The 27,400-nt window shown below is 34.7% G+C and overlaps 1 protein-coding gene across 5 annotated transcripts in view; it reads left to right on the plus strand.

Moving 5' to 3' along the window:
• Window positions 1-27,400, plus strand: part of CACNA2D1 (calcium voltage-gated channel auxiliary subunit alpha2delta 1) — a 373,282-nt gene that overhangs the window by 236,719 nt on the left and 109,163 nt on the right. For all 5 annotated transcript variants that reach the window (XM_066182787.1, XM_066182788.1, XM_066182784.1 and 2 more), the window contains exon 7: window positions 23,332-23,463. In XM_066182787.1, coding sequence (XP_066038884.1) covers window positions 23,332-23,463 — 132 coding nt within the window. The remainder of the gene's footprint in view (window positions 1-23,331; window positions 23,464-27,400) is intronic.

Consider the following 27,400-nt stretch of genomic DNA (forward strand, 5'->3'; position numbering starts at 1 on the left):
GCTAATACTGAAGTACATCTGGCCCTTTCTACCTCCGATTTTTTAAACTGTCAGAAGGTTCACCTTCTAAGACAATATTCACTTAAATATAATCCCATTTCTACTACTCATGTTTTTGGTGTTATTCTCTCCACAAGTCTTTCAGACCATCACTCTCTTGACAGGCTTTTTAGATTTTATGTCATTAGTATAAACTACTAAAAATACTGAAATGGTACTTAAAACTGATGATTTACAAGCTTCAGTTGTAATGTCTTTTTAATCTCACATTCACTTTACCAGTGTAGTTTCCTGGTTAGTCATTATCCAGTCTACATTTATTAAATCCATCTTCACACTTTAACTGATAGTTGTTCTGTGTACATAATTTTGGATGTTTTGCTGACAACCTGATAGATTATTTGAATTGCCTTCTTCTTCCACATCCCCCTAAATAAAATGCATCAAATCCCATCAAATAAATCCATCTTTAGAATTAATAGATTTTCCCTTAATCTTTCTGTTTTTCCTCTTGCACTGTTCATTCTAACAGCATTCATTATAGGTCTCTTGATATATATCACTACTTCCTTCTGTTTATCCTAAGTGCAAGCTGTGTATTCATGTAGTGCTATGGTCCTATTTTTAGAAACCCTTCCTGTAAATTCACAATCCCTTTCTTTCAGAATTTAATGATAAAGATTACCCATTTCCTTGGTTGTTATGCAGTACTCTTTTACTTCTACTCAGTGTTGTGTTTTCTGTTTCTGCATCCTTATTTACAGTAGTTGAGAATCTATATCCATGTGTTTCTGAAAAGGAAAAACAAAAAAAAAGAAGTTGCTTCAGGAAATAGAGCTACTGGTAGAAAGGAAAACTTCAGTTGCAATGCATTTGCCAGCTTTTATTTTTACCTTGACTTAATAGCTTTTGGCAAAATGATCACACCCAGATCTTTTCTTCCTTATGCCAAGCAACTGCATTGTTTGATCTCCCTTTAGGGAGTCCGGAGAGGGCTTGAAAATAAGGATAACACCTTTGAAACGTATTTGAAAAAAGGCAAACTCTGGTCAGACTATCAAATCCATCTATTGAATGGAGTTGTCTGAGTGCATACTCTGCACTATAAAAATAAAGTAATCCATCTACTGAATGGAGCTGTCTGAACACATGCACTCCACTCTAAAAATAAGGTAATCTACCTTTTGCAGGGAGCACTAAGCACCACTGCATTCACCCAAGGGAAAAATATCTGTAAGATATTTTGTTAGGTGCATATTGAGAGTTACTTTCTGATAGCTTGTCTCTGCCAAAGTGCTAACTAAGCATTGTGTTAAAACATCATTTATCCACAGAGAGGCAATTTAGCAGTCTGCATTTCTCAGGCAGTTTATTATTTAATATCATATCAACCTGCATGTATTCCTAAGCTATGAATGGATTTGGCTCTTTCTCCTTTCTGTGCTTTAGTACCCAGTAGGGCACTTTATGATTTCAAACTCTAGGGTTGTTTTGTTTGTTTGTTTTTTGTTTGTTTGTTTTTTTTAATCTCCCTTGATTTTTTTTTTTTTCTTTTTGGCTTGAGTTTTTGTTTGTTTAGTCTGTTGGTTTTGTTTTTTGTTTAAAAACAACCAGAAAACTAGCAGTGTTTCAGACTTCACAGACAAGAGGACATAGATGATGGTAAGTTTCACAGAATAAAGCAATACATCATCCTGAGCTTTGAACTGCTTTCTGGAAGGTATTAATGAAAAGGCTGATGCCCATTAAGGGACAACTGTAGTTCTCTTTAGGAGGTAGAAAACATTCTCTTTCTCAGTAAGCAGAGATGAGTCATCTTTCATTAGCTGGATTGTTGAAGACACCTAGTTCTTGCTCTGGGATATAATTTTGATCAGGCAGAGTACTGTTGTACCAAACACTACACTGCATAAAAAACAGTGTCTGGTATTACAAATTTTCTTTAACAAGAGCATATTTACTATTTTGTGTCTTCTACTTTGAGAAGGTGGCTTTTCCTACAATTTAAAAATGAGAAAAATGCTTGAATTTTCCTGAAGGCAATATATTCCAGTGCCTACTAAAAATAATTATTACTGGGATGGTTCATAAAACACTTAACTACACTGTAGAGCGTCCTCATCTGAAGGTACTGTTTAAGCAGCTTTACATGTAGAACACTTTATGCTGATAATTTTTTTCCTATTATTTCTACATCACAGCCAATATACTACTTTCATTACTACTAGGTCAATAATTATTGATCACTTGGTCATTCAAATTAATTCATTATTTCTACTATGAATGAAGGCACAGATTGATAATGGAGAATAATTCCATTTTATTTTAATAATTTTTCTAGGAAGGTAGAAGCAAGCACACAATCATTTCTGATGGTTATCAAGAATGATGGATTTTATGGTTATCATTCTGATGGATTTTGATACTTTAAAAGTGATACTTCATTATAGCTGTAAGGTGTCAACTTACATTTCTTGTTTCAAAAACCAAATACTTAAAGCTTCTATTTAAAAAATCATGGATATATGTACAAATAATTCATGTGCTTTGCTGGAAGGGACAGAATGCACAATCACGGTTAGTTTCCTGTAGCCTTAGTTCTCTGCCACCCATGCTGATGTCACCAAGGGGTGCAGTTGCCCAGTTCAAATGTCCACATCCTAAAATCATCTGCACTTTGAACACTGTGAGATACAGGTCACCAACTATATTCCAGTTGCCTTCAATTTGTAGTAAACTTAAGAACTAAGTAGCAAATCAATGCCACCATTAAAGTCTGTCACAGGAAAAAAATGCAGGAGAGATTAAGACCATATTATTCCCATACTAGCAGTAAGTTTGCTAAGTCAAAATGTGAAATGGAAAATATCACCCGTTTTTTTTAAAAAAAAAAATTAATAACAGTAGCTAATGGAAGACTCCCAGGAGAGAGTTCAAAGCAAAGCTAGCATATACCCTGAATATACTTCCAGTTTGCTGAAATTTCAGGTGCTTTCTGATGAGGGTTAATGTCTTTGTATTTCATATTCCTTTCTTTTTTATTTTTTTCCCCCCGTATCAATAGGTTTTGACAACATATTAGCCCTGTCTCTTCAGAGTAGGATTAGTATTGCAAAAATCAATAAAGATTTTAATGTTTTGTTACTTAAGATGCAATGCTGCTGCATTATAACTTTATATTCTTTTGCTTTAGTCATAATTTTAGTTATGTTTCATGTTCTACATATTCAATTACTTATCCTCTATTATGAGATCTACTTCCAAGATTTGTTCAAAATACTGTAATTATGACACATGTTTTTTACATTTTCTTCCCTGTAGCCAAAGCAAAATTCCTGTGGATTTGACACAGCAGATGTGTTGACTATAATACTGTTCTGTTTGGTACTCTGAGATGTTTCTTTTTGAAATTGCTTAATTTATATAATTCTTTCTCTATGTTTTTGCATTAAGTGCGGTGCACAGGTTTCTCCCATCCCTTCACTTTTAGCTAAAAATTGTATGAACTTTGACTCTACTTTTCTCACTGATTTTTTGGAAACACCTGAGAGCTTTACTCACCCACATTTTTTTTGTGCTTATTATGTTTAGAAATCACCAAACTCTGATGACTGTTTTCTGGGCCATTGTTTTTTCCTTGTGGCCAAGGTTCCTTTCTGAGGGCTACCTGAGCCTACGCTTCTCTGAATATCTTTTGTCACCTGTGACACTTGCTTCAGATCAATGCGAAGGACGTTAAAGCTTGATTAGCTATTCCAGCATGAAAAACTGTCAGCAATCTCTGTCTTACTGTTTCTGGTGTCTTCTCCAATTTTATATATTTTAGGTCCCAGGAGACAGGATGCCTATCTGATTTTGGAGCTTATAATAAGCCAATTTTCCTTAGCACTGTTTTCCAAAGACTTTTACTGAAGTTAGTGTGATTTTCAAGAATTTTCTCTCCCGTTCTTCCAACTAAATATGTGCATATATCATTCTGACATCTCTCTCAAATATTGAAAGGAGTACTGTCTTAGGAAGTCTCAGAGGAATCTCAGTAGCATCCATCCATTTTGAATTACCTGCCCATTTTTCTCCAGTTCCTTTCATTTGCTGCTGCTTGTTTTTTCTTTGTGTCTTTGAAGACATCAGATTTATACTGTTGCTTTTTCACTTGCTGGTCTTTCTCTGCTTGTTTTTTGCAATTCATTTCTTCTACTGATTGCCAGTGCATCACTTGGTTATTTGATTTAGCTGTTCCAGTGCAAGCAGCTTTATGTCCAGTCTCGTTCTTCCTCCCTTCCATCACACCTTTGATTCCAGCCTGACAATATTGCTGCTCTCACTGACATTTCCAATCTAAAGATTGGTTTTCTCAGCCAGGACTTATACCTTCTGCTCACATTGTACCTATATATACACCATATATATACCTAATATAAGTTACACATATATAGCTAGCTTCATTCAGAAACAAATTCAGAAGTAAAGTGTTTGGGTTTTCAGTAATTGAAATTCTGCAAATGTAGACAGTTGTTACAAGAGGTGATTCCTTGTTTTATTTTCCCGACAGAGATGTGCACAGACTGTTTATGAAGAAAACTCCACTTGCGGTTACTAGAAATGCAGTGGCTTAGAAGCACCAGCAATTGAAATTTATGAAAGAACAGGAACTACCTTTTGTGTTTTAATGTGTATGTAACAGTAATGACAGCCACATTGTAATAAATAGCATACTTTGTTCACTGAGAGTAAGCAGAAAATTGGGTCAAATAGTCTTCTGGTGCTAGCTTCAGCCTGGAAATTAATGTTTTCAGGTTCTACTACAAATGGATCATTTGAACCATACAGAGTTCTTACTAATACATCAAATCAGTGAAATGTACCTTCAAACATGATAACAGTGCTCCATTAGGAATAAAAGCAGCTTAAAATTTGTACGCTGGTCTATTTATCACCCTTTTTAGAAGAAGAAATAAAATGGAGAAGCATGTGGATCCCATTAGGCCAAATCCCTTTTTTTCTTTTCTTTTTTTCTGTTAGTCTTTGATTTGGTTTTTTTGTGTTGATAAGTTTTTGATGGTATTCAGAAAGAATGGTGATAGAAGTAGCTGCATTATTATGTTTCCTGTGAAAAGTTCTGCTCCTGATGTGCCTGTGCAGACACAGGATCTAGAACCTACATTCCTGCACCTAAGTCTCACGTTACTGTATAATATCAATTTAAGGTGCAGAATGTAGCCAGAAAAGTACATATCGGTGGGTGCTTTGGGGCATTGGGAAAAATCATCCCAGTAACTTTACAGTGAGGTTAACTTTGAAGAGAAATAAAGATAATTTGCTTCAGTATGTCATTTCATAGTGTATGAAATGAAATTATTTGGAGATTTTGAATATACGTCACCAATCATGATGAATGGAACTATTTAATTCTTAAATCAGGGTAGCACTCTCTGTGCCTTTTTTTCCCCCCTTTTAAATATGTTTTTAATGTAGCCCAGTAAGTCATTATTGAATTTTTTTCATTGTGACTAATTGCTTTCTACAGTTTTTTGAATACATTTTCTAGGAGAAATATTGATTACATTAATTGATGGTATTAATTGTGGGAATGACTCTATTTGTATAGATAACTTCTTGGCTGAAGGAAGGCATTTTTGACTTTGAGCAAGACTGAAGTGTGCTGTTCTAGAAAATTAATTGCTCCCTACTGTTCTGCTGTTCTGAGATTTCACATGACCTGGAAGAGGTGCTTGCTTGTTCCTTTAGTATTCCAATTTTATCAAATTCTTTCTTTCTTTTAGTACACTTATGCTAATTTTCTATTTCTGATCTGTTATTCTGATTGTTACTCAAGAATTCAGTGTGCTGTTCTCAAGATGCTATGTTCTACTAAGAGTCATACCGTGAGAGTTTAACAATGTGAACTCAAATTTGTTGATGTTAGAAAATGTCTGTTCTGTTGTGTTTGTTTAGATTAAAAAATAATGTATTTGTCTTTCAGTAAATACATAGCTAGAGTGTTGTATTTGACTTGTTTTAAAATGTTGGACTCTGTGATACAGTTATTATGAAACCCTGATGTGGTCTTTCAATATTCACTTGCAGAAAATTTGATGATGTGTTTACTTTATTGAGAAAACAGTGGTGAAACAAGGAGCAAAGTCTTAGGCTAGAGCTTCTCTAACTTCCAGTTTGTTTTTTTTTTGTCATTTTCCAATATTATATGGCAAAAAAAAAAAAAAAAAAAAAAAAAAAAAAAAAAAAAAGGAGTTTCACAATAATAATATCTAGCCAGGCTGTGACTTTTTACTATCCCTCAAAGATGTCAAAACAAAGGTCATAACCCAGAGAGGGTGGCACCTGTTCCATCCTTATTACACCCACAGTGCGTTTGCAGATGTGCTGTGCACTGCTACAATTTCTTAATTTTTTTCAGTCTGAAGTGAAATTGAGAAGATTTCTGGCGGCAGATACAGTGTTTCAGATCTGGAAACCAGTAGGAATCAGCATTTTCAGGCCACAAGAAGAATGTGTTTCACTGAGGTAAATGGAAGTGATGTAGTGTGGAGATGAAGTCTTAGGGAAGAAGCATCAGTTATTTTTGGAGACATATTTCCTGACCATTGTGGAAAGTTTTGCTTGCCTAAAGGGTTCATAAATAAATTTAAAAAGCCAGTTAGCCTACTTGTACCATAAAACAGATGTGTATCTGTGTGTGTGTGTGTGTGTGTGTGTGAGACAAGGTTAGACTACTAGGAAATTTTAGTTTATTTTTCCTCTCATCAAAATCAGTGGGATAACTGGAAGAGGGGAGAGTGTTTGGTGTAAATTCAGTGGTCTGAATTTAGCACTGTAAGAGACACTGAACAAAGTCATCACCAGGTTTTTGGATTGTCATCCTGAGTGGTTATAACAATAATGTCAAAATCAAGTGTTAAAAATGCTTTTAGCAGCCAAAAGGCTATAGTGTGGAATAAAGCAGTGGAAAATCAGAATGATGACTTTGATACAAAAATTAACGTGATAGCTGTGAAAATGATAGGGAAGTGGAAAGCCGTTACTTTGAGAAGATCAATAAAAAAACATTCAATAGAAGCTGACAAGAGAAGTGAAAGCTTTTTGCTAGAATTAGATGAATATAAATCAGAGACAAATAAAATCTGACCCATAAATGAAGGATTGCTGAATGCATACAATTGATTGTAAACAAATATTGATATGTAAACAGATGCAATGCAATAACACACACACAAAAAAGAAATTAAAAACCATGTTCTTGCAAGAATAAGATTAATATGAGAATATGCAAAATAATTAAAATAGAGATCACTGCATTGGAAAGATTAGGGCATGTGATAATGTAAATAAGAATAATTCTATGTAAGTGTACTTTTTTTCTTTTAATTTTATGATTTTGTTTAAGTATCTCATTGAAATATGCTGTTATTTGGTCACCTTGTGGCAAATATTTAGTTCTTTCTTCTTTCTTGAATAGCTTTCGTAAATTATTGCAAGTCCCAGGAAGGTGCTAGGGCAGTGAAGGAAATATTTTGGTACTGAGTTTTAAAGCATATTGTATGCATCCTTGGAAGGGGAAGATCCATGTTCTTATTCTCCACGTCATCTCTTTTCAGTGACTTACTTTTTTCTTTTTTAATTTTTTTTTTTCTGAATGAGATTATTGCAGAAAGACACATCAGCTGTGTTCAAGACATTCTGGACTAAACTTGCAGCTGTAATGGGTTTTCAGTGTCTCCAAAGATGAAGGCACAGCTTGAGAGTTAAAAATCTTAGACAGTTCTTTCTGTTTTTTGTTTTTTTTTTGTTTTTTTTTTTTTTTTAATAAATAATTGTATCCTTTGTCTTGAAAGAATATGCTGTTTGATAGTACTGATTACAGTGGGAAGCACAAAAGAAAGCTTTCTGGACCTTTTGTTTCAGTAGAGTTGAAGAAAATTAAGATGTTCCACGTTAATAAAGTCACAAGACATTATTGACTAAAAAGAATGTCTGCCTTTCTTCCATCACCCTATCTGCTGCTCCAGAGGCTTTTGTACGGGTGCTCTAGAAATTTCCTGTTAGAAAATACAACACCAGTCTGTGTTTGGAGAGGGGTTGTTACCTGGGGGTGTTGGAGCAATAACTGTAATGACACAGTTAGTTTCAGGAGATGCATGCCAGTTCTTTATGGCACTGATAAGTAATTTATTTGCTGTTCAGGTTTCAAACTCACTCCTCTGAAAGTTTGTTTGACTTCTTAACACTAGTATTGACTACTGAAAAATATTTCAAATATCACCAATATGTGCAGATAAGAGATAGAGAGAAGGAAAAAAACATAAGTAGTACAGTAAACTCTGTTGAACTCTCAATAAGGGACTGATTGTTGCTGAACTAAATTCATCCTTTATCTCTGAAGATTAGAGTTGTAATAGTGCTGAGATTTCTTTGCTACTTGCTCAGATAAGTTGTTTGATTTATGGTCTCTAATGAATGATCCATTAGCATTTTTCGTGCATTGTGGTAATCAAACTTCCAAAAGACAGAAATATTGCTTGAGTGTTTCCCAGCAGGGGATCAGCATGAAGTCACTAAACTGAACATGGAGGCAGATGAGCATTATCATGCCCCACCCCTGCAAGTGTCCAAGGTCAGGCTGGATGGGGCTTTGAGCAACCTGGTCTAGTGGAAAGTGTCCCTGCCCATGGAAGGGGATTGGAACCAGAGGATCTTCAAGATCCCCATCCAACCCAAACCATTCTGTGATCCCATGATTATGTAGCTGTCTAAAGAAGAGCAAACCAGAGATCCTGTGCCAGAACTTTGGCCTGTTTTTCTGTTAAATATACTCTGAAGATCTAACAAATAATTAAAGGCTAGCAATGCTGACATAGTGGCTGACAGTGTTAGTGTTCAGTTTTGCTACTCACATTAGAGGGAAAACCCTCCCACTTAACATTCCAGTATGTATTAATATCAGGGAGACTACTCACATGACTAAATCTATATTTTTATGTTGCTGATGTAGCTGCTGGTTCAGTTTTTACTAGGAGATCCCACTGAAGAATGCATTATTTGTAATATTTAGGGTAATACAATTCTAATTAAATCAGTAATATAGCCACTGGATGGAATGGTGAATTAAATCCTGATTTAATTCAAAAAATTCTAAAAAAGTAAAATGGTAAGCCTAATTTTTTGCATTTTTTCAGAGACAACAAGCAAATATTCCAGGTTTATTGGCGTTTTTTGTTGCTTGTTTTTTGTTTTTCATTATCATTTCTGTGTTTATTTTATTTTATCCTTAGCACAGGCTTGCTAGATGCAAACACTGAAAGCTCTAGGCAGATGAAGTAAGATCATGAGCAAAATATAAATTGCTGGAATGCATAATGAAATCCTAGAGTAGGGCTGAACGCAACCTGAGGCAAAATTAAGTAGTATTTTATCGCAGCTTCTTCCCACTCTAGTGTGAGAACTGTATTTTTTGTCTCATCCGTAGATTGAACAGCTTACTCACTGTTTTTGAAAACATATTTTATATGTATATGTACACATATCTTTACCATGTGTTTACAAAATTATGTAATGTATAATCCAGATGATATTGAATATTTAAAAATTATTTACTTGCATATTATGGATATATGCTTTCAAAATAAAAATTTATATGTCTTTGCTTGTTTGATGAGGGAAAATAGTAAAAAATACAGAAATTTTAAGGTTTTTTGTGCACATCTGCAAGTGGTTCAGTTTTAGTTGCTTGTATGGAGTTACTGTTTTATTTCCTATTTCCTTTCAGAAAAATCAGAGCTAGTTTTTTAGATGATTTCATTAAACACTTTCTGGTTGTCTCACGAATACTATTCTTCACTTCCTTTCTCAAAACACTGCATTTTTTCCTTCTAATTATAGATCTCTCAAGAATTTTTTTTTTCATTTTTTGGTATTTCAGCACATATCTGCACAGAACACACCTGTTCAGCTAATTTTTCATGAATATCTCTTCATTTCTGCACCAGATTCATTCTTGCAACACTTCTCCTTGAGCTCTTCCATTTGCAGTCAGGAAAGTTTCCTTCAGTTTTCAGAGCTAGTCCTTAATTTGATCTGACTGTCAGAGATAACAGGGAAAGAGAGGTCAGAGGCAGAGGGATACTCAGTAGTTGTTTCTACTTTTCCAAAACTGGGAGGACAGTAGGCAATTGAAGGGTATAGCAGAACTCTGCAATAACTTCTGTTTTGCTGTTGATAGAGTTCTTCCCTCAATCCCCTGCTCATGTTTGCCTTAATACATCGGGTCTTAATTCTCATTTTAAATTTTTCAAGACATGAACGATTCCTACCTATTTGATTAGATTATGCTTAACAAAATGGAGTCATTATACATTAATAATGAACTAATTAATCGTGACAAATTGCATAGCTGCAGCATTTGTCTCTTCCATTGCCTTGCCTTAGGGGTTATACTCTTCTCAGGAGATGATGGATAACTTGTCTGCTTTTTCAGTTTGTTGGATGTTGTCACAAAGTGTGAACTGTATGGCTTTGACAGTATTTTATGTTTTGCTGTGGCATAAGCTGTCAAGAAGGGAGACAAGGGATAGATACCTGATGATCACTCACTAGGTCATGCACCTGAAATCTCATTTTGTAAGAAAGATTGTCTTTGGCTATGAAAAAAATTGTCTTTTGTTAGTCCTACAATATTTCTTTAAATGTTGTCCCTGAAGCAAGCTTTTAGGAGCTTGTTATCCAGAACATTTGTATCTTGCCAGTTTTTTATCTCTCTCTTATAGATAACTGAAGGAATAAAATTTTTTTGTTTGTTTGGCTTTTTTTTTTCTGAAAAAATATGTATGTTTTTTGTTAATAAAAATAAGTTAGAGGTTTTTGCTGTTGGGGGTTTTTTGGGGGTTTTTTTTGGGTTTTTTGTTTGTTTGTTTTTGGGGTGTTTTTATTTTTGTTTGTGCGTTTGGTTTTGGTTTGGTTTGGGTTTGGGTTTTTTTGTTTGTTTTTTTGTGGAGTTTTGTTGTTTTTTTGTTTTTTTGTTTTTTTTGTGGAGTTTTGTTTTGTTTTGTTTTGTTTTGTTTTTGTTTTTGTATTTAATTTCCTGGCTTCAAAAGAAATCATTTGGGGGTTGTTTTGGTTTGGTGAGTTTTTTGGTTTGTTTGTTTGTTTTGTTTGTTGTATGTTGTTTGTTTTTTGTTTTGTTTTTTTTACATTCTGCCAATGCTATAGAAGTCTGAAGGTCAGAATTAAAAAACAAACAAACAAACAAACAAACCAAAAAACTACATCTCATTTTCATGTTATATATTGGAATAACATAGCAGTGGCTTTAGTGAAAATATGTCCACTTGCAATAGGTGGGAAGCTGGCCATTAGTCAAACAGAATATTTCTATCAAGGAAGCAGTTGGTTTTCAGATAAGAAGTTCATTGTTACACGTGTTACAGTTCTTTTGTATGTCTATAAAAAATAGTTTGTTTGGTTTTTATCATGCTCAGGCCCATCTTGCGCCTTGCCAAGTAAGTTGTGACCTCTCCTTGCAGTTATAATAGAAGATGTTCCAAATAAGACTGGTGCTACAGATAAATGAAAATTGTGAGGTGACAGTGTGCATAAGACAGAGTGACACTCTTGAATGTATGAAGTTAAGTGTTGCCAGTTTACTGTGAACCTTGCTATTGGAAAGCAAGCTGTTCTCTCAGCTCAGCTAATTTATTTGACCATTATTGTTTCATGAGAGCTGGATCTGTCTATGTTAGCACTGTAATTCATATCAGAAATGCCCTTTGTAAGAAAACAGTTTGGCCCAAGTTACTGCAGCTGACACTGCTGAGCCACCTCAGAGAGCAGCAGCCGGATTTCCCTCTGATGCAGCCTAACCAGAAGGTGCATTCTCACAGTGCCCCTGGACCACGTTTGCTGTTAGTGGGCATTCAGGCAACAGCACAGGGCAGGTGTACCTGAAAATAAAACCTCCAAGTCCTGTATGTGAATATTGCAAATCCAGCAGCAGCTTTTTAAATATGCATAGCTGATTCCATTGCCCTGCACTTCAGGCTGTTACAGGTGAAGTCTCTGAAACCAGGGTGATGTTAGAAAAGCAAAGTAATGAGTTTCTTACAAGAAGCTTTCTGTTGCTTCATTGGTTCTTTTTGTTGCTGGGTTTTTTTGTTTTGTGAAAGTTATATGAAAAAAGAAAAAAAAAATGTGTCTTTCCTCTTCATTTTTCGAAACAATTGCTGCAATGGGATGTTAGCAGTTTGGGCCATTATTTCCCTGGAATACATCCTGAATTAATGCAGAATGTCAGAGCACAGTGGGATTTAGCAGGTGCCCAGCTGCTGACATTCCATTTTGCTTCTTTCATTTATCAAATATGAAAGTTAAACATGTGTAGAAATGCCTGTAAGAATGAATCTGAAGTTTGGTGTATTTCATTATGTGATATGACTCCTACACTTTATTTTAAATCCAGATTCATACTCTTATATCCTCTTCCTTTATCCAGGGAAATACGGTACTCTGTATCCTTACTCCCTGACTTCAGTGTAAAATATCTGCTTAAATACTGTATGACTTCAGGGTTTTGTATAATATATTCTTAATTAATTTGTTTCCATATGCATTTTTCCACTCCATAGCAATTACTCTAGCTGTGTCTGTATTTCTTTAACACATCGTTCTCTCCCTAGTATTGGAAACAGTCCATACAGAAGCCTTTAGAAACCTCAAACTCAGCAGTTTCTCTAATTTTAAAAGCTCTGTTTATGCAGTATTTACTCATTCAGGAAGGATTATGTGCCTCAGTTAAATATGGGAGGCTAAAGTAACTAAAATGTAGTACACTTTAGGCAATTAGGGTAGGTATTTATAACAAGATAAAATTTCTTCTTAAACAGTAAAGTAGATGGAAGATGTCTTTCTTCATCCCATTCCAGTTTTCTGCAATTTTACTGCCTTGTCCTGTGGTTTTATATTCACAAAGTAAATTAAAAACTAGGAGGCTTTCAGCTGATGCCTAGGGAGTCTACCTGGAGCAGGGACTAGACAGAGCTAAAGGAATAAAGTAGGTATTTATTAAAAGGCCTTCAAAGGATACACCTTGGACAGTACAAGAATCCAGCCACGGCTCTACCCCAGAAGATCCAGGATCGATGACCAGTCCTGAATTTTCACACTTTTATAAGTTTTGCTCCATTTACATATTGGGGTTAATTGTCCAATTAGAGCTTCAGGTTATGAAGTCCCATCCTCCCAGTTTGCTCTCCTCAACTTGCCGTTGTTTATACTTTTTGGGTCTGAAGCTGCAATGGTGTCCTTGGTTCTTGGGCTGGAAAAGAATTGTTTTATCTAACTAAGCTGTGAAGAGAACTTCCTAACACTTTGTATGAAGTTCAGGGTTACATACCAGTGCAGTACAGAATGTGGAAATATGAAAGCTAAACTTAAGGCATCATTTAAAAACAGCACATGTTTTTAATTTTTTTTTTTTTTTTTTTGTCTGGACATTGTAGAACAAAGAACTTCTATACTGAGTGATTAAAGCAGCGAATAGAGAAAATTCAGATGAATACATACTCATGAGAGTACCCATGACATGGAAGCAGACAAAAACAACTACAAAGAAGCTTAATTTTACTGTGTTCTCAAGAATCTTTTTGATTTTTTTATTATTTCAAAGGCGTTCAGATTCTTATGAAGTGATTTATAAGGATTTTTTTCTTTTTCATTTTCTTAAAACATCTAAAGCAACAAGCCCCAACTCTTAATATTGCCATCTGCTTATTGGGTTAGACTGATAAAATACTATATAGAGAGAGAGTGTCTAAACACTGCAGGGTTACAGTGTTCTGAAGATGAAGGATGAAATCAGTTCCCTGGGCAGTAAAATTTTTGTCATTAACTTCAGGGAGGCCAGGATTCACTCCAAGAATGGAACACAGTTTGGCATCTCAGAAGAACAGGACCGGGAGTCAGTGTATTCTTCCTCATAGTGTAAATGCTACAAAAGAAAAAAAAAATTAATATGTTTTTCTTTTTGTAAAGAGACAAGGAAAGTCTTTATAGCAAGAAATATAAATGTCTTCAGAGTGAGAAACACTTCTGTTTATACAGGCAGCAAGCTTTCAACTTTCTGTACTCTGTAGCCCCGTGATCTTTAAAACAGAGGTGTTTTATTCATATTCCCTCTATATAATCTGGAGAACAACACCAAACCACACTTACTTAACAGTTGAGCTACAATACCTATGATGATGCTAGGGCCAAGAACAACAATTTCTTTTCTGTTTTTTATGTTCTGAGAAAGTATAATGCAATTGCATATAATAAAGATTTTTATCTGTTGGAGAGAGTGGAATTTTTTTCTGGTGTAGTTGAATTTCAGAAAATATCAGTCCTCTTTCTCTTTGGACCAGCCTTTGACCAATAACAAGAAGAAAAAAAAAAAAAGTTTGTGGCAATTCCATTATTTTTCATTCTCAAGACTCATCCATTGGAATGTTGTCCTGGTTTAGGGCAAATTTGGGGGGAAACTTCCAAAGGGGTCCCTCTCGAAAGCAGCTTCAAGTGGCCCCTCTTCCAACTGGTTTTGAAAAAGATTCCTTGGAGAAAAGTTGAAAAAACCTGTTTATTTAACAAGCAAAGTGCCCACAAGCATAAAAATTAATAATATTAAGCAATTAAACCACTTGGTGTTCTAAAGAGATGGCAAATTCAGAAAGTCCCTGTCATGGGGTGTAGGTTGGCTCGCTCAGTCTCTTGTCTCCTGGGCCTCTTATCTCCACAGGTCTGAACTCCCGGTGTTTTTCTGGGTTTTCAGTCCAGAGCAAGCTGATCAGTTCCAAGAAAAAGAAAAGCCACAGTCTGGGGAACTTCTCTGCCTCAGCTGCCTAGGAACTAACTAAAAGCAAAGGAGAGCTCCCTCCCACTGCCTGTGCCACAGACAGCACAGTCTGTGAGAAGGAATGCAGGGGAACAAGCGCAGTTTCTGCAAACAAACCATGCGCTTCTTTTACCCCCTTTGCTCTTTGGAACCAGTCTTAAAGGTGCAGAACTTAAAATCCAGCATAAACAGAACAGACAGTTGGGAATACAAGCATCGCAAAGTCACCCCAGGGGAACAGGAGCTGTCATATCTTTACCAGCTCAGGTGATGAAACAGACATTGTCTCATCATAATTTTTCTCATGTTTCCTGCTTGTGCACTATATTCCCCTCACATTTGGTGTGTGTTAGATTTCTGTTGCCAGAGATATATTTAAATAAAATAAACCAGCTTGCTATTCCTTAATATTTGATATATATGGGGATTAGATGAGAATCCATTTAAAAAATTCGCTGTACTACTTTAACATTTCTTAAAATATGTGTACTCCATGTTACCTATATAAGTAAATATTTTTACAGTACAGAATTTATCAACAATTAATTTTAATATTTTATAATATAGACAACATGCATGTACTCTATTAAGAAATATATATGAAGTCAATATAAGTATCCATAGTTTATTTGCAAGCTTTTAATATTCATTAATTCAAGAGAGATGGTTTTACTCCTAATTCTTGTTCCGTCATTAACACTGTATAAAAGTGCATTTTTGTGGTTACTAAATTTAAGCTTCTAAATGGACATTTTCTTTATTTGTAACAAAAGGTGACATATCAGAGTAGGGCAGCTTTTTGCTTGACAAATCCAGTTCTTAGCCTAGCTAGTCCATGTATTCCTTTAATAAACTGATCAAGCTCGATCTTAAAAGATCTTAGCTGCTTGCTGTTAGCTCATAGCAAAAGATCATTTTAGGACATTCTGCTCTAAAAGACACCTTCTGTTTGCCTTTTCTAATTCATTCTCAAGTGCTTTCTACCCATTTGTTGTACCAGTGCCATCCTTACTCTTGCATACCATTTTTGAGGGTGGGCTTGCTTTCTGAGTAACTTTTTAGGTTTCATCACTGAACTTCTGTCTGTTTTCAGAGGAGAGATTTTCTGTTCTTCACATTCCATCTTAGTGGCCATTTTCAGCATTTTGTCCACTTGCAGTTCATCGCCTTGTCATGATGGACAAAACAAACTTACAGAATCCCAGGCAATATGATGAGTGGTCTTTATTTAATGTACTAACACATCTCTATTTTTGCTGGAGATACGTGTGCTTTCCAGTTTGCCATGGCTGGGGAGAGGATAGAAGCAAATGTTGATGAATGTTATGCATGTTGTAAGAAAAACTGTAAGAACTTTTTAGGAGGTGATCTACATAAAACCACACATGATAGCATCCAGTTCTGAATTAACTGTTTTCAGACTACAAAACACAATGGAAAACAGCAAAATAGTAAACAAAAAAAAAAAACAAACAAAAAACCCCAGAAAGCATGAAGTAAAAGAGCATTTTTGTGTTTGTCTGTTACTGGTCCTTTTCCTCCTCACTTAACCCAGCTATTGCTTAGGATTTACTGATCTTTTAAGGCGCTCTAGTGATTAGAAAGTTATTGAAGTGGTGGAACTGTGGCAGAATGATGATGGAGTTTAGTAAATAATTTCAGAACAGCATTTGCAGACAGTCTTTTGATTGGTTTTATTTGGTTTTTTTAACACCTAATTAATTTTTTTTTTGAGAGAAGTCTTCATTAAAGATCAAGCATATCTCTGTAGTTACTTTAATTTGAATGTCACTAGGATATCCTTTGAAATGCTAACAAAAAATCAGAGCAAAGTGAAGGAAGCGCAGAGTTAATATATGAAATATGTGGGTGTTTTTTTGATATTCAATCCCTTATATTTCCATAAAAATCATCTCTTTGTATTTTTGGGTGGGGTTTTTTTTTAATTATTATTATTTGTTTTGATTTGTTTTGTTTTGTTTTGTTTTTAAGAATACTTTGATTACTTTGAAGTAATCTGTAAAACTAGTAGTGAATAGTATAATTATTATTTTTATAATAACAAAATAATAATAAAGATTTAGCAGTTTCTTAGACTGTGAATATCTCAACAAAATCTGAAAAGTCCTGTAGAACCACTCTAGTGAGCAGTATCTTTCACACATTTTGTCTTCTTGCCATCTTCCCAGAAAATAACCTTACAGCACTCTGTGGTTGACATTGGGTATTATTCCACTCTGAAATAATTCTTGGCATATTTTGAGATAAGAGGAAACAAGGCACCTACACGTAGGATGCACAAATGCTTTTGTCAGCAATGGGTTGCAGTTTAGAATATGGGTGTCTTTAGTGTTTTGTGGACGTAAACAATTTGTTGAAAAATTATGACTGTGTACTAAAGAGTCTGTGTCTCTGCATTGTATTAACTCTTTTTCGTTGAATTATAATAGAATTTTATTTCCATCTTCTGTAATTGACATTTTTATTCTCATTTCCTTCTCCTGGGTGTTATTTTAATATGATTTTACTTACTATACACGCAGATTGTGCTTCTCTGGCTGTCAGTACACAGCAGCAAAGCCAGGCAGCACACAACATATAGCACTGCTAATTAATTTACTTGATTTGACACAGACACAACAGTATTCTAGTCTTCAGTGACTTCTTCATGGAAATATTTATAGAAGTGTCTGGGACAGAATGTCAAATTTCTAATGAGGAGTGGAGAAGTTCATCTAAAGAAAAAAGTACATGACATTTTATCTTCTATGCTTGTTATTGCAAGCATAAAATATCTGCTCTATAGATCTTGAAATTATTTGATTCAGTAATTGCTCCATGTAGTCAAAATTGTATTTTAATACTTTGTCTTTCGTTCACCATTTAATGCATATTACCCAAACAGTTCTGATTATCTAGAAATTTTAAATTATGATATGTTGGGATATGGAAATGTTTCTTTCAAAGCAAGATTTTGTAAGAAATATGAAGATATGTACAAGATCCAGCAGAGCATCATGTAAAGTAATGATCTATCCCATTGGAAATGCCACTATACAAAAACTGTTGTTTGTTAAATTCAAAGACCTATTTTTGCTTTTCCTCCTTTGCTTTGAGTGAAAAGGATTCATTGCCTTGCCATTTGTATATATTCATTCTGATAAAAGTTGAGAGTCTAAAAGAGAGGGTGGATAAAATACTACCCATTTCCCTTATCTCTCAAAATTTTGCTATTACTGTCCTTTAACTGTTTCCTAGTCAGCTGTAAAGTTTCGTTGAGTTGCACACTTTCCTATGGTTTTATACAAAAAACATATATGTCTAAATTCAGGTTTCCAATGCTACTCAAAGGACTTATTACCTTAGAGAAAATATTCATTTTGGAGCAACTATAAATATTTTCTTTGTTTTGGCCTTTTTGCTTTTGCAAGAGAGAAGAAGCCGACTTATAACACACATCTAAATTCAAAGGGTTGGAGTTCAAGTTACTGCTGGAACAGTTCTTTAAATTATATTTGGGAGTTATGTAGAAAATGCATGTGTTCGTGTGTATATACATGCATATGTATTTACTAATAAAGACACATGTATGGATAAGCCAAAGCAAGAAACTAATTTAAAAGTACCTTTAAATAAAATGTCCATTCCTTCATAGTCCCATGTAAGAGAAGACAGAAGTGCAAATTTCCAGTGGCAGTGGAGAGTGAATAAAATTCTGTGTAATTTAACATAAACATGAAGAAATGTAATCTTTAAAAAAATTACTGAAACACACAAGTCATAAAGAAAACTAGTTATACCTTCAGCGGAGTTTCTATATTATCTGATGAGCATGGCTACAGATGGAAGTGTCTTTGTCTGCACACATATATGCAAAACTATGCACTTGCAAATGTATTACCCCACTTTGCCCACTTTTAAATACCATAATCTTGATTAAAAATATATATTTTAATAATAACAATTACTGCTCAGTGTTATCTCTAAAGAAATCAATGAGTCAACTTCATTAAGCTTGATATGGAAGGGTAATACATTCCAGACATTAAAAGAAGATTAATGAACTGCTTTGGAGCTCCCTTCTCTTCTCCCCTGTGTCTGTGTAGCTGCCATGACAGGGAACAGCAGCTCACATATTTTCAGATATAAGAAATAGCTCTCAGGCTTTTCAAATATAGTTATTCTTTGTCTTGCATGCAAGCCAGAGCCTCTACATTGAATAAATCATCAGAAGCGTATTCCAGTTCTTTTAAAGAAAGCACAGCAGTGCTCCCTATTTTTTATTGATTGCACTTGTAGGAAAATTGAATCCATTCCTTGTCAAGGCCCCTAAACCTCATATCATAAAGAAGGAGGGGAAAAAATGAAAAGATGGATGAAGTACAGTGGAATTAGCCACAAAGAATGATCTTTCATATTATGTGATGATGAATTTTATTTTTTCATCTTGCTTGTATCATGTGAAAGGTAGCAGCTGATGTACTCTGAAGTAGTAATCTTCAAAGACTTCTTTCAGCAGAATTGAAAATAAGCTTATTGGAGAGTTTTATCCAACTAGATTTTCTGCCAATTATCAGTCAAAAGCTCTTTCCTGTATCCAAGTTGACTCAAGGAAAGACAAGCAGATATACAGAAATGTGACTGTAACACTTCTAAACATTTTATTTAGTAAAATACATTATTTTCCCCAAACAGAAAATAATTTTTTACTATATAAATGAAGTTAATATAAACTATATCTCCAGTTAGGGTATTCTGAGAGGTGCTATGTTCTCTAGTATGAGCTAGTGAGTATACCCCAGCTTTGATTTTTTTCTGTGCCAATTGAGAATCAGGATGTTTTATAAGGGACCATTTGAAGAATAGTTTTTTGCTGATTAGGGTTTGCTTGCTTTTCTTTGGAAATGTTCAAATCCATTGCTGTAGGCTTTGAATCAGAACTCAGGTATTGGTTTGAAGTTGCCCATTACCAGTGATACTGCATTCCAAAAAAAAAAAGGGGGGGGAAAGTTCGAGGACTTGATTTACAACTTGTTTTTTAAAGTTCAGGGTGTATGCTTTAGGAGAAGGGAAACTTTAAAAGAAGCTGTGGAAAAACACTTAGAGAAAGAAACCATTCAAACAAAAATTCCCACCACCCTTTTCCTCATTTACTGATTACTGGACTAGTTAACGCAGGTGTGGGTGCATTCTATATCAAGTATACTTTTAGATAGAATGAAAAAACCCAACAAACAAAATAATTATAATAATAAAACAAACAACCCAACCAAACAACAACAAAAAAAAAAACACAAGAAAATGAAACTAAACAAAACCCAAAAAAACCTAAACTAACAAACAAACAAAAAAACCCAAACCCATGAATGAACAGTTTGCTAGTTTGAATTACAAATAGCAAACCACTCTAAGAATGATTGTTTTAATGATCATACAATCACTTTTTTGCATATCAGTCCCACCAAATAAGCTGTGTTTCTGTTCCAAACACTTTTTTTTTTTTTGTCATAATGAGAAAGTGAATTAAGAAGAAGGTGATATGTGTTGAACCTGTCATGTGTTACAGTTTATTACAGAAATGAGACTTGGACACTTAACTGTGAATTTATGGGGTGCAGGAATATCTGTTTTTCAGTGGCTGAGAACAGATATATTACAAACTGTTAGCAGCCTTTTCCCATATTTATTACAGTTTTTTTCTGTTAAGATGCTCTGTTTTTGTTGCTTTTCTTCAATTCCACATTATTTATTTTTTAATTCCAGCTTCATGTTTTGGGCAATTTAGGGTTTGGGGTTTTTTCCCTTTCTGCAAATTCTTGGAGTTTTTTTAGGCTGTTGTACTTGTCTCCAGGGGAAAGTTATAGAGGAATAGGAAGAAGGGAAAAGTGGGACGTAAATAATATATAAAACTCTTAAATCTCACTGTAAAGCATCACTTCCCCACAAATATTACACACAAGATCTAGTAATCCCTATCTCTTACTTTATAGCCTAATCTCAATGAGTCTAATAAAGTGCTAAAATTATTAGTTCTAGTATGTGGATTTGGCACTTCAATATTTAGTTTTTTTACTATCTGTAGACTATCTTCTTTTTTTTTTTGTATGTATTTGAGATATATATTTGATATATATGACTGTGCATGTACAGAGGTGTGTGCATGCATATGTAACTCTTTGCAATACATTTTATGTGATATTACAAACATAGAATCATAAATTATGCAAAGTGAGAGCGGACCCATCAGGATCATTAGGTCCAGCTCCTGGCCCTGCACTCTGTGGCTTTAGAGCATTGTCCAGATGTTTCTGGAAGTCTGTCAGGCTTCATGCTGTAATCGCATGCCTGGGGAGCCTGTTCCAGTGCTCAGACACCCTCTGGATGAAGAATCTTTCCCTGATGCCCAACCTAAACCTTCCCTGGCACAGCTCCTTGCTTTTTCTCGAGTCCTGTCACTGGTCACAAGAGTGAAAAGAGTGATACCTGTCCCTCCGAATAGGAAACAGTAACACGAAAGGAAATAAAATCAAGCTGAAAATATCTTGTCTATCTAAGTGACAGAGCTTCTAACGACTTAATGGAGTCACTTCTGGAAGCAAGATCTGACACAAAGTCAAGTTTAGAAAGTCCGTACATAATCTGTAATTGCACAGCAGGTCAAATGGGATCTAAGGCATAATTGAACAGTAACCATTTAAAATATATAATTAACATCTCATGGTGCCTCAGGGAATTTTTCCTCTTTAAGTAAACATATTTATTTATAATTATCTACTTGACACAAAGAGAGATATATAATACAAGCTTATTGCTTACAGGAAATCTCAAGAGTTGGAAATTTAATTTGATATTTCTTCAAAAAGGTATCTCTTAAGAGAGTAATATCTTAAAATTGCTCTGAGAAAAACAGATAAACCTTTCTGCAAAATACATGGTGTAGCAATTTTCTCCTTAACCTTTAGAAACAAGCCTATAAAATTTAATGTTGTGATCTCATTTCTTTAGTACCTTTTTAAGAGCCTTACTTTGTAAATGGGCTGTAAACTTTTAACTTTCAATCTATCCTTTTGTTGTTGTTGTTGTTGTTGTTGTAGCAGGGAGCTAGAATCTGGACCTACATGCCAAATTTTGCTCTGTAATGCCACTCAGGTCCCTTAAATGTGAACTGGCTTTATTTCAGCTTGACTTGCCCATTTGCAAGAGAAGATGAATTTTCTTTCCTGTGTGCAGTACTGTAACGTAAGCAGGATCTCTATGACAAGTGGCAGTTTTCATTGGATTTATGCCTACACCTTTAGAACCTTTCAAAAGTTTTTTCCTCTAGGTTCCTCTCAACTCTTGGCTTGCTTATCTAGGTGTTTCAATTTAAGAAACATTGCTTACAATCCCAGTGTGCAACACAAAAGGAAGAATTCGTGACTTAACCATCAAAAAGTCCTTGCTTTTCAAAGATAAATGTGCATTTGAAATTGCCTAAAACTGGGGGCATGGAGGGGGAATTAATGAAATACTTACAGCTGATTGAGGTGTAAAGCTTGATTTATCATAAGCTATATCATATGGTGTTTTGCGTCACAATAAAATTTCATTGATTACTCAGTCTAGTGCATTGATTTATTAGTGTAGCAGTGTTCATCATTTAATGTTCAATTTTAAAGTTTCCCAGTATAGGTCTTTCTCAAGAAGGTATAGAACATGTTAAAATATTCCATATTGGTTTCATTATATAAACTATTTGATTGAACAAAACAAGTATTGGTATAGGACAACTTCATTAATGTAAGTTTCTGTGTAACTGGCAACATAGTGTTTAGCTGAATTGTGATTTTTCTTGTATTTTAAGTTAATTATGGATTTGATCCAATTCGTAAGTGTTAACATTTACTTTGCTGTCCTTACTGTCAGGGCCCAGATCAATGAACATTAAGATCTTTTTAGTGTGTGCTAATGAGCACTGCTGTTCATACAGCCCCACCTTAATACTAGCAATAACTCATCAATGTCTTTTTCCCATATAATCCTTTCTGAAAGGGAAATCTTTGTTACGTTTACGTTATACCTTCTTTTGTTGATGTCATTCTACTTGTTCTTATTGCAGTGCACTGTAATAAGCAAGCATCAAATTTAAATGCTTGCATTTATTTTTCTATTAACAGTCAATGATTGGGAAGTGTAATTAGAGTGACATCTCAGAAAGGAAGTATTTGTAGAAGATATTGTCTGTGCAAATAAACCAAGAGCCATGGTTTGTAAATAATGCAACCAGAAGAAGAGAGTGTGATAAATTTAAAGAAAATGTGCAAGGAAAGGAAGTGTGTTTCTTAAAATTTAATTTCCAGATTAGCTAAATTAAATCTTATCACTTTCTCAATATTCCAGCTTGCTTTTTGTAGCCGTTGGTTCCCATGTCAGGATATGACTTTCTAATTAAAAAATTGTTTTGTGTTTGACAGCAACGATCGTGTTAAATGAGCTCAACTGGACTGCAGCGCTGGATGATGTGTTCAAGAGGAACAGGGAAGAGGACCCCACTTTATTGTGGCAGGTTTTTGGTAGTGCCACTGGCCTCGCAAGGTATTACCCAGGTAACTGAGCTGTCCTAGACAACTGTCCTATGCCATATATTGCATGAAAAATATTCTGCATTATCTGTGAGCAGTGAAATATAACTAAAAATTGCTTTTTTTTTACATAGGCACAGTTTCTGTGTATCAGAATTACACACTCAAGGACTGTGAACTTAGTCTGACATAAAGCTAGTATGAGGGGGAAGGAACTGGGAATGAAGTATGTAGTTAGCATTTTCTTTTTTTCTTCTTTAAAGATAGTGACCTGGAAATTCAACATATAATCATATTTAATGTCAGTGAAAATGTGAGTGCACCATGCTATGTTCATGTCTCTCAGAATCCACAACCTCTGACAGCTACATCTTTGCCATTAGAGCTAAGGTCAATTCAACTTGATGACTTCTGCAAGCATGTTCCACCAGTCAAAGAATCCCATCACTTGATCGCACTAATCAATTTGAATAGATGTATATTTTACTGTATTTAGATAATGAGTGGCCTGCATTTGATTTTTGTTGTTTTCTATTTAGTGGAAAGCCTTTTTTTAGGGTAAGGCCTGTGCTGCTGCTGCTGTTGTTAAGTGATGCTCTTATCAATGCCTGAATTATGCATCCGCTACACACAAGACAATTGTGTGAAGCATGTTGACTCGTGCCTACAATTGCCTAAGGAGGAATCCTGAGAACCTTTCTCTTCTGTTTATACAAGATTGTTTGTGTTTCTGAGGGCGAAGGGGATTATTGTAAGGCTGTTATTGTATCATGAGCACAAGTGCTAGCACAGGCAGAGAAACTGCCTCAGGCTAGTTTACAGGAAGAATATTTCATAGCACTTGAATCCTGTTGTTTTGTCATGCTGGATGATCATGAAATAAATACAGGGGGATGTGGAAGAAAAAAATAATACTGAGAATGCTAATTCAATATTTATTTTGTTTTCCAACTCTTCCAATGCTTTTGTGGTCCATCATCATGTGTAGGGTCAGCATTTGTCATGGCTTACTATGTGAGGTTTTTCCAGTACTGAAAAAGAATGTTTCTTAAATTTGTATCTCTGCCAATCTCTAGGAAATAATAATTCACTTGAAAATTATTCCCATAGATTCTTATATATCGGTATGTATATAGAATCTATACATAGAAAGTATATATGGAGAATCTATTCCCATAGATTCTTATATCTCATTAACCTGTCTACTCCAGTTGTTCACCAACACAACAGAGAATCCTGAAAATCTCTATGTGTTCTTCCTTAAAACACCTGTATAAAATGGGAGAAGCTTTTCTCTGTTTTGCAGGTGCAAATGTTACTTATATATATTTCATCTAAACACAATTTTCAATTTAGTGTAAAGCCCAGATGCTCACACCTGCTATTTATTTCATAGTTAATTATTGAACAGCTGTCCTATCCTATCAGAACATAACTTCATAAATTCCTGAGCAATTCCCCAATTCTTAAATGCTGGATATACACACAGAGTGTGGAGCAGTCTAATACTCTGTGAGTTATATGTGTCGTTTTGTGCATCTGCTTCCCATTGTAGCTCAAACTGGAAAATCATTTCCAATGGCTTAAATTTTATATTTGTAGAACAGATCTTTGTACAAGGTTCTCCATCTCTCTCTTGTTGTAAACTTTTTCTCAGTTTTCTGACACAGCAGATCTTCTGAAAAATAATTCAGGTTTCATACTCTAAAATGGATGCTTTTCAGACTTGCATTTTGAAAATTATATTATGGATTGCAAAACATTGCTTTATTATATTGGACTTTGGTAAGCCTGTTTCAAAGTGCTGATTTTTTTCCATAGTGATGATATTTGTGAAAGAATTTGGAAATATCAAACCCTACAATTAATATGCACAGAGAACTCTGCTCATTATTCTCTGAAACATATTCACCCAGCCTTTCTTCTCATGTTTAAAAAAAAAAAAAAAGTTCAGTATTTCTAAGCTACAAAGGGTGTTTTCAAACAGAGTCTTTGTGTATTAATGTTTTTTATCTGATATTCTTCCACTTCTTTGAGTGATGGACAAGTGATGTACCCATCACTTCTGTTCCAAGGAGGCTCTTGGGCTGTCCTTTTCACCATAGTAGCCAACAGCATGAAGGGATCTTTTTATGAGTAGCCCTGTGAGAAGAAAGTATGTGTAAAATACGAATGTTTGAGCCACCAGCATCCCAGCCTTCCGCTATCTCTTGTGGACACATTCTTCTCCCTAGACTTGGGGTGATGAGACCACAGTATCGCCTTTATCTTATCCCAAGTTCCTGCCACAGCCCAAATTCCAGTAAGTAGCCATAGTTGGGGAGGGATGGGCAGCTGTGCAAAGGTTCTTAGATGATTTTAGCAATGATTAAGCCATTTACCATTTTACTCTCTCACATTACCATCAATATTCTCATTAGTTTTGATGGCAGCTTATTTTTGAAGAGAAATGCTAAGCTCTGTTACTCTACTGGCAATCATCCATTTTGATACAAAGATGCCAAGAGCAATTTTGAGATTTCTATTAGCTACTCTATGAGCTCTGAACAACTCAAGAGTAAGTAAACAGTAATTTAATAAAAGTGCTCTGAAAAAAAAAAAAAAGCATATAAAGTGCATGAAACTTTTAAGGATGTAATATATGCGCATCCATGTGTTTAAAGGCACAAATCAGAAATTAGTCTTTCATCCATTGTAAGACCAGCCCTCAGTAACCACAGGCCTCTAAAATCAAAAGGAAATTCTGGATTAAGGATACCTTGTTCCCAGTAGAGGAGGGCTGAGTTAGAGGATATTTAAAGAACTGGACTCAAAGGAATGCCAAGTAAGTTTGCCAGAGCACTAAACTGGGAGGATCTGTTGACACCCTCAAGGGCAGAGAGGACAGTTTAATATAGAATAAACAGTTGCACAATATCGAATAAACAGTTGCACAAAATTTGGATGTTTATGATTTTTTTGTTTACAATTAATGATTTTTAACTATAGTAAAAATATGTCAACTTGTTATAACAAGTGAACAGAATGACTCGTAAAATTGTCAAGTCATTAAAATTAAAAAAATAAAAAATTAATAATTTAGATAAATTAATCTTTAAGTAAATTTGATATTTTTTTAAATATTAGAAATTTAAATCCCTTTTCCTGCAAGCAAACAGTTTTCCATCATTAATGTATAACTCAAGAGTAAGAGCCAGTTTTCAAAAGTGCTGTGAAAGGAAGCTGAAATGTATTTTATGCCAACGTTACTGAAATTCAGTATTATGGAGACAGTAAACAATACCAGGAGTTTCTTAGGTAAAACTGTGAGTCACTAAGTTCAAAATTTGGATTCTATGTGATAAGTCAAGAGAGCACAAATTGTTATAAATGTTGAATTGCTTTTGTCTTAGTACTAGTAGATGTACATCTACCGGCCTAATTATTTGACTTTAGAAGTCTAATTCCAGAACCCTGTATTGGCTTTTAAGGTGTCATTTTAAGACGACCCTTGACTGATTCTAGTCCTGATAGAGGGTTTTGGTAGTTTTGATTCAAAATAAAAGCAGTAATCTGCAAGTGTTTTATCAAGATCATTGAAATCAGCAATTTATTCTAATCCAGTTGAAATTTTTTCTTTTTTTTATAAATCTTGAACCCTTTGCCTGTGGGCTTGCACATGTAAGGTTTTGTTGGTGCTGTGTAGACAGAAAGATATTTTCATATAGATCAGGTTTGAAGTTTAATTTATAATTAACCATAACTGGACAAATCTGTTGCTCAAAAATAATTTAATTAAAGTAGTTTAATATGATTTGACTGAAATTAAGTTACTTACATTTTGTGAGGCATCTATCCAGGTAATTTGAATGCAAGGTTTTAGAAAGCAGCTATCTAAAAGAACAATTTAGTATATTATTTTTTGGTGAACTACTTGGAAGTGTAGGTATAAAGTAACCAGTTCCTCTTTTAATCATGAAAT

Source organism: Chamaea fasciata, unplaced genomic scaffold, assembly GCF_029207755.1.
Source record: "Chamaea fasciata isolate MVZ Bird 193981 ecotype frontalis unplaced genomic scaffold, bChaFas1.0.hap1 SCAF_5, whole genome shotgun sequence".
Taxonomy (NCBI): domain Eukaryota; kingdom Metazoa; phylum Chordata; class Aves; order Passeriformes; family Sylviidae; genus Chamaea; species Chamaea fasciata.